This window comes from Scardinius erythrophthalmus (assembly GCF_964197995.2).
Source record: "Scardinius erythrophthalmus genome assembly, chromosome: 25".
Taxonomy (NCBI): domain Eukaryota; kingdom Metazoa; phylum Chordata; class Actinopteri; order Cypriniformes; family Leuciscidae; genus Scardinius; species Scardinius erythrophthalmus.
Genome location: NC_138245.1, coordinates 22626208 through 22634151, shown reverse-complemented (window position 1 = coordinate 22634151; position 7944 = coordinate 22626208). Strand labels below are relative to the sequence as shown.

Here is a 7944-nt window from a genome sequence, read left to right as displayed (position 1 = left end):
AGCTGAAAGATTACAAACAAAATGTACCGGAAATATGTTTATGACTTGATTTGTTTTACAGTTTTTTATCTCAACGCGCGCGCACACACATAAATAGTTTTTTTTTTTTTCAAACAAAAAGTGTTGCAGAAGCTTTAAAGATATGCACTGAAGTCTAGTCTTCTTTAAAGTATGCCTAAATGCAAATTACAGTGCTAAATTACTTTATCTTAATTAAACAAAAATTTAAAACAAGAAATGTGCTGTTTTAAAGCATGAATAAACATTAGCATTATACATGCACTTTTGTTCAAATGCAAATAATCAAAAAGAAATAAGTAACTTACATTAAAATACCCAGGGGGTAATATTATAAAAAACAGAATAATAAGAATATAATCGGGTAGAAAGATCTAAAATAAATACTTTGTAGGTCTCACAAACGTTGTCAGGGAAAACGTAATTGCGTCACGACGTGAAATAATCAGACAGTAAAAGAAATAATCACTGAATCATTTAATGAACCGTATCTTTGAAACGAACTATTCAAATGAACCGATTCGTGAAAATGAGTCGTTCTTCCGATCACTACGGAGTGGCGTAAGGTGAACCCGAGCATCTCCGAATTCACCCGACGTTTACCGAACCGTCCTTCCAGCCGGACTGCTGGAAGCAGCAGCAACAACGCCATGTTGAGTGAAATCTCCCATCTTTATGAGAAATTCCTATAATGCGACTCGTTGATGTGATGATACTACGCAAAGCGGAGCAAACAAACCCGGAGACGGCCATCTGAGGAGGCGAAGAACAATTCAACCGGGGAGATCCAGGGTGGCTGGTGGGGGATACAACCCCCCTGTCGTCCCCATGCGTAGAGCAGCTACAATCCCCGATTTCAAAGATAAAATGACATTTTTGTTACTAACAGCCAGATTTGAATGAAATCCATGGCATAAGGATATACACACGTCCCGGCCTTCGTAGAGAGAAGAGACGGCCAGATATTGTTGGAACGTGCGACCGTTTTCAGCTGCGTATTTTTTTTGTTTTGGTTTACATTTCTGCAATGAGTTTGCCACAGAAAGTGGTTCCGAAACCGACCGCTGTCTCTGTTAGTGGACATGTTACCGGACCGGCACCGCCAACGCAGCTCCGCGCAGCGCTGACCTCCGTGTCGTTACCACCGGGAGTCCAGAGCGCTCCTCCGCCGTCAGCCGTGCCGCCTACCCAGTATCCTTCACTAATAACAAAGCCCCTTGTGTCCCACGCAGATTAATGGGCAAACGAGTGCGAATTTCGCTTTGTAATCACATAACCTGACTTGTTGTTTGTTTACATTTATGTGTAACTGGTTATGATGACGTTTCATAACCTATTATTAGTAGTATAAGATTGCATTAACGTTAGTTCATATTAATATAATACAGCACCCGTTGCCAGGGTGATAGGTTTGTTTATCGATTACATCGAAAGGGATGTATCTGCATGGTTGGAATCTGTTGGCACTTGCTTTGTTCGTTGAACTTGACAATTCCAGCTTTGTGTCCAGAACAGTTTCAGATCATTCAGAATCTGTGCATGTTTTTAAGTAGTTACCTGCTGAATTTTGTGATCGAATGCTTTTCCTCCTAAAGGCCTCAGTGCACAAGTCAAAAGAGACTAGAATGGCTTATGTTGCTAGGGTGTTGTTGCTGGTTGCTAGGGCGGGACTAGGAAGTTGCTGTGGTGTTGTGAATGGTTGATCAACTGCAAGTTTAGAAAATATTATTATCCATCTGCCATCTTAAAGGGCTAGTGAAAATGAAAATTCTGTCATCAGTTACTCGCCCTTATGTTGTTCCAAACCAGTAAGACTTTCGCTCATCTTCGGAACACAATTGAAGATAGTTTTGATGAAATCTGAGAGCCTTCTGGCCCTCCATTGACAGTTACGCAACTACCACTTTGACTCTTCAAAAAGTCCATTTGAGATCGTAAAACTAATCCAAATGAATTGAGCGATTTAGTTTTCTAAAGAGACTCAATTGGCTTTTTATGACGAACAGATTTCACATTTAAACACTGATCAGTGAACATAAACACAAGTTCAACGAAAACTGCTTGACGTCTGAGAACAAACCTCATTGGTTCTTGCGGAAGCTCAAACGTGCTGCGTAACACGAGAATGAACCTCATTGGTTCTCGCACATCAAGCAAGCATGCTTGAGCTTCTGTTTAACATAACTGATTGTGTGAGTTGATGAATGTTTATATGTAAATAAAAGCCTAAATTCATATAAGCGATCGAGTCTCTTCGGAAATATTTGGACAAAACCGCTCAATTCATATGGATTAGTTTTACGATCTCTTAATGAACTTTTTGAAGCGTCAAAGTGGTAGTTGTGTATCTGTCAACGGAGGGACAGAAAGCTCTCAAATTTAATCAAAAAAGATATTCAATTGTGTTCCGAAGATGAACGAAAGTCTAGGCTAATGGGTTTGTAATGACATGAGGGTGAGTAATTAATGACAGAATTTAAAATTTTGGGTGAACTATCCCTTTAAGGGGAATTGACTTCATATTTGTACTTTGGGATGAGCTAGTTTGTTTGCTCATGCCAATCTTATTATCTAGCCTAATTCTTTGACATTCATACATTAAATGTTGCACAATGATTTCTCTGAGCTTCTCTGTTTACTAATATTTGTTTAAAAAAAAAATCAAGAAACTACTCACTTTTTAAGCTGATATGCCGTCAATCACCTACCGAGACATTTTTTCCCCTACAACTGAATAGAAAACATCAACAGCTATGAGGCTACGTCATTCTAGTCTGATTTTAAAAGTAAATCATGTCACATGAAAGTCATGTTCGCTAGTGTTGGTCAGGCTAAATATGATAAAATCTCTGCCTAATTTGATGTAACCCTGGAGTAATCGGTCAAGTAAAGGCTGTTTAGACACAGTTGAGTTAAGTAATTGAGCATTGAGCAATAGGCGTACTGCAAATCTGGGTCACCCTCTTGAGCTCTTTGAGAATTTATGTTGTTCTGCAAGTCTGAGCCATGATTTGCTGAGGAAGATTTAAAGGTGAAGTGTGTTTTTGTTTTTTTGTGCAACTAGTGTCACCAATGAGAATTGCACAAATAATGAAGATTTGAAAACAGGTTTCAAGGGATAGTTCCAAAAACTCACCCTGCTGGCATTCCAAACCTGACTTTATTTCCTCGGTGGAACACATTTTGAAGAATTGGTTTCATCCATATAATGAAAGTCAATGGCACTCACAAGTTTCAAGCTCCAAAAAGTAGATAAAGGTAGTGGTAAATTAATCCCTCCAATTCGACTCTAGCATTTTGAGTACCACTGACTTCAATCAACACGTCTGAAACCTTCTTCTTGTGCCAAAGAAAGAAAGCTATACAAGTTTGGAGCCACATAAGGGTGAGTAAATAATTTTTTTGGGTGAATTGTTCCTTTAATACTAAAGCGAAATTACTAATTTTAGCTTTATATCTTTATTGAATGCATCTGCCAAATACTTATGTAGTGGAGTGAAACTGAAACCAACTTGATATGCCTCATACTTCTTCAGATAATCACTTTCAGCAAATTGAAAGTCTCATCCAGAGCACAGATGACATCTTTTTTCCCTTGCATATCAATCAATAGACAAATAGTGCGCACTATACCTCACTCTAGTCTACATACTATGTTTATTGTGTGTATTTTTGTAACCATGGATGTGCATGTGTGATAAATGCTCAGGATATCATCATTTGTTTGCCTTCTGCACGCACTGATTTGGCTTTATTTGGCTCTTAAAGACTTGCAGTAAGGTCCAATCTAATTTAAAAGTTTTAGAAATAAACAAATTAATTTGGTAGTAATTGAATGAAGTAGAAGTAGAAATATTTAAAATGTAATGTCACTAATCAAAAAGCAACATTTTTAGCATCGACCATGCACATCTTTGTACAGAAGTCAGATGTTCTTGAACACTGCACTACACTACACATCTGATTGGCCATTACTTTCACATGCTCAACATACATATGTGTGATTGGCTACAATGCTCAACGCTAAAAAAAACCCCTGCTGTATAGGCTATATAACTTTGTACAATATCTTTGACTCTCTTTTAAGCCGGGCTTAGACTACTGGAGTTTCAGGCCGATTTAAACCCAATTTATCTCTCCTGACATTCAGAGAAAGAAATTGTGGTCGACTGGTCGCGATGTTCAGCTCAGATTATCTGGTAATGTGCGGCGTTTACAGATCATATCTTAAACCTTCCAATCTACTCACGGACATTATCAAACATGTTTGATCTTTAGGATTTTAAATCGGGATGACTACGACTATTATTACGCCAGTACTTCATAATAGCCAATGAGAGACAAGTATACAAGGAGATGGAAGTGACGGAACTTTTGAAATGGCGACCGCGAAACAACAAGCAGCTGTACAGGGCCGGTGAACAATGGAGATGGAGGAACGGCTGGTCGAAATGTGGGAACAACACGACCGCCTTTAAATGTCTCCTCAAAAGACTTTCTTCTTTTATTTTCTCGCTAAGAAGAATAAGTATTGATACAGCAAGTTGCAGTGACACAGTATCCATTTTGTTTACATGTGCTTCGAACATTGAAAAACGATTTAGATCTTGTGAGGTGCTAAATCTGGCATGATAATCTAAAGAATATCGTGTAGTGTGTGATGTGCCACGATTTTCACGATTCTCCTCAAGCCGGGAACACACTTAATGACTTTAAGGCCGATTATGAATGTAATTTGATATTTAACTGATCAGAGACAGTTGCGTTTAGTCTATGTTCACAGTCGGTGTTTAAAATCGGCTCCAGTCGTTGGAAACAGTCTGGAAGTGTGTTCATTTCAGTCTTAGAATGTTTCAGCTAGTCGTCAAGTGTGTTTCCAGCATTGTAAGACTGAACTGAACACACTTACCGTATACCGGGGTGAACACCAACGGTCTCTGACTCGGCGCGTTTGGGCACGATCAGTCGTATTGTATCAAATTACATTCATAATCGGTTGTCTCCCCGGCTTTAGGCTATGTCCAGACTGTCAGTCCAAATCCGATTTTTGTGCATATGATTGAAATCCGATCAGATTTAGCAAGTGTGAACGGCAAAAAATCACATAAAATGTTGAAATCCGTTTCAAGCTACATCCATATGTGCTTTGAAATCCTATTCAAATCTCACTTCTGGAAATGCGTTTCAGTCTGACCAGTTTGATCGGATTTCGCGTGGTTTATGTGACTTTCTCACGCCGCTGATGCTGAAAGTCGCTGCCGAAACAAGGCTGTGTTGTTTCAAAGTTCCGGACGAGCAGAAAATGACAATATAACAGAGGCATGTTTGTAAACCTACGTAGACGACAGCACGGAATAAAGCCACGCATACCAGCCTCCTACGGTTCTGCCGCTGCCTTAGAAGACGCAGTAGTCCAGCGCGGCTACACATTGTCATGTTGTAAAATTTAAACAAGACAACATCTCGATTGCAAACCCCTCCATGTTGCGGTTGTTGTTGTTTTTGGCATATTCCTACCAACGCAACAACATTGCCATAGAAACCAATGCAGATAAAGATAAATCTGAAAACTAAAGAGCTGCATGGACAAACAAATCGGATCTGAACAGTTGCGATACACTATGTGGACAGTCAACAATTTTACACTGACAGTGTGAAGGTAGCCTTACAGACTGTTTCCAACGACTGGTGCAGATTTTAAACACGGACTGAACGCAACTGTTTCTGACTCGGGGCGATTGATCAGTTGTAAGTATTGAATTACATTCATAATTGGCCTTATCGTCGTTAAGTGTGTCCCCGGCTTTATGTGCGTGATGCAACCAGATTTCACAATCGGTTTAGATTTAAAAACTCCTGTAGTCTGAGCCCGACTTTACTTGAGAGATGAAAAAGGAATGAACTTTGGTTATTGTCTTTAGAGGACTAAAGGCACACACACACACACTACAAGATAATCCGGCCGATTTTGGGTTCAATTCTCCCCTTCCGACAATCCACGTAAAGTCCCAATTATTCTTAAAAATGATGGTTTTGATTGGTTTCATTTGCCTGGAAAAAAAATCCAGATTAAGTAGAGTATTATTTTTCTTTGACGTCATGCCATCTCCATCACCTAGTGATCTCAGCATTGTGGCCTCCCACATTGAGATCTTCCCAATCAGTTTCAGACTTTAGTTCTCTAGGTTTTATAATTCCCAAAATGATTTGTTATTGCTTTGTTATTGGAAATCGTATTCAGCTGTTCAACAGTGATCGACAAACCTCAAACCTCAGCAAAAACATGTGGCTGTAGAAATGAACTATTGTGTGCACACATGGTTCCACTTATGTCAGATAGCGATGATTACATCACTTGATGCATATCAGCGTCTTCCACTTGTGGAGTGTTTATGATTGCATAAATCGCAATTACGATCCCCTCCTGTTCTCAGAAGTCACTGTATTGCTTCATCTTACAGAGAAAATCGTCACAGTTGACGGGATTCCTGTTCGCGGGATGCCTGCCTTTGGTGATGATGCTGCGTTGTGAGCTTGTGTGTAAGGCAGAGGGGGGTGTTGAAGGGAGTGGTTGCCAGAGCGACGGGTAACATATGCGACTGGCGCTGCACCCCTCAGACAATGGCAGCGCTGCTTAGCATTCAGAGTGTGAGGCTTCCCACCGCCTGCCAACAATCGCCTAGGTCAAAAAGAGTCTCACACACACCGCCTGCCGCAACCCCTTTCTTAGTTCCAACACATCTTGTCACCTGCTTTTCCACTTTTTCATCTCCTTCGTAGACTACAATCAGCCCTAAATGCTTATCAGGAAATTGCCAAACCAGTAGGGATAAGTAACTCTCATTCTAGGTGAAGTGGGTATTTTTCTTTTATCCAATCTCAGTTAAATGCATTAAAGATAACTACAAGTAAGCTATTTGTAGGAAGCTATGTGATGCTGGGAAAACATTGCTCCATTTGAGTAATTTAACAAAGTTATGGCTTCAAGGCTCAGCCAATTTCATGAAATTTGTGCGGGACTACTGTTTGAAATTTTTTTTGCGTTTCCACTGCATAAATTATATACATAACCGGCCATTTTCCTGCAGTAAGCGATTTCTGAGAATCATTGTTGAACACTGTTGATATTTGAAATCCACCCAAACAAACACAACCCTCCCTTCATTTCTCCACCCCCAAAATGCAAAAACATGCAATATAAGAGTCTCTTTATCATAGCAGAAGTGAAGCAAAATAAAGCTTCGCAAAAAATAAAGTGAAAATGACAAACGGATGACAAGGAAGAGAAAAAAAAATGCGTGTATATACAAGCAAGAGTTCGTTGTTAGTCGCCAGCAGCACACAACTCAAAACCGATGTTACTCACATATGGAGCAGAAACAACGCAACCTCAGCGTCCGTTTTCAGGCCTTCCTGCTTAGGTCTCTCAAGCTCAAGAAAGTTTTTCTAATATTAACGCAGGTCCTAAAGCTCTTGCCTAGTCATAACCCTTTTTTTCCCCAGTGATATTCCTCTGACTTTTTTCTCTTTTGCAATGTCTCTCAGCCATCTCTCTTTCAACAGTTTTTCTTCAAATCTCCCTTTTGCTCTCTCCTCCCCCATCATGAGTGGTAACGCCCCCCACTGCTAGTTTTTCAGAAATCGCTTACTGCACCGTTAGGGGCCGTTCACACAGAACGCGTTTTTCCATTCCAACACGCTACTTTTCCATTGTTTCAATACACACTAGATGAACGTGTATGACCGTTGCGCTCATGCCTCGCGTCTTTTGCATGACATTTTTTCATTCCAATGACCTGCGTCTTGAGTTTTTAACAGAAAAATACGTGTTCTGTGTGAACCGGCCTTAAGGTATAGTGTTGTTTCTGTGCTACCAGAAATGAACTGAAAAAATAAATACAAACACTACATATGCCACGCCTCAAA

General features: G+C 40.0%; 1 protein-coding gene across 1 annotated transcript in view; it reads left to right on the top strand.

Annotated features, from left to right (window-relative positions):
- Positions 1-554: 554 nt before the first annotated feature.
- Positions 555-7944, top strand: part of eif4g3a (eukaryotic translation initiation factor 4 gamma, 3a) — a 61340-nt gene continuing 53950 nt past the window's right edge. The window contains exon 1 of the mRNA XM_081358484.1: positions 555-1209. Within this exon, the coding sequence (XP_081214610.1) occupies positions 1046-1209 (164 nt within the window). The 5' untranslated portion in view covers positions 555-1045. The remainder of the gene's footprint in view (positions 1210-7944) is intronic.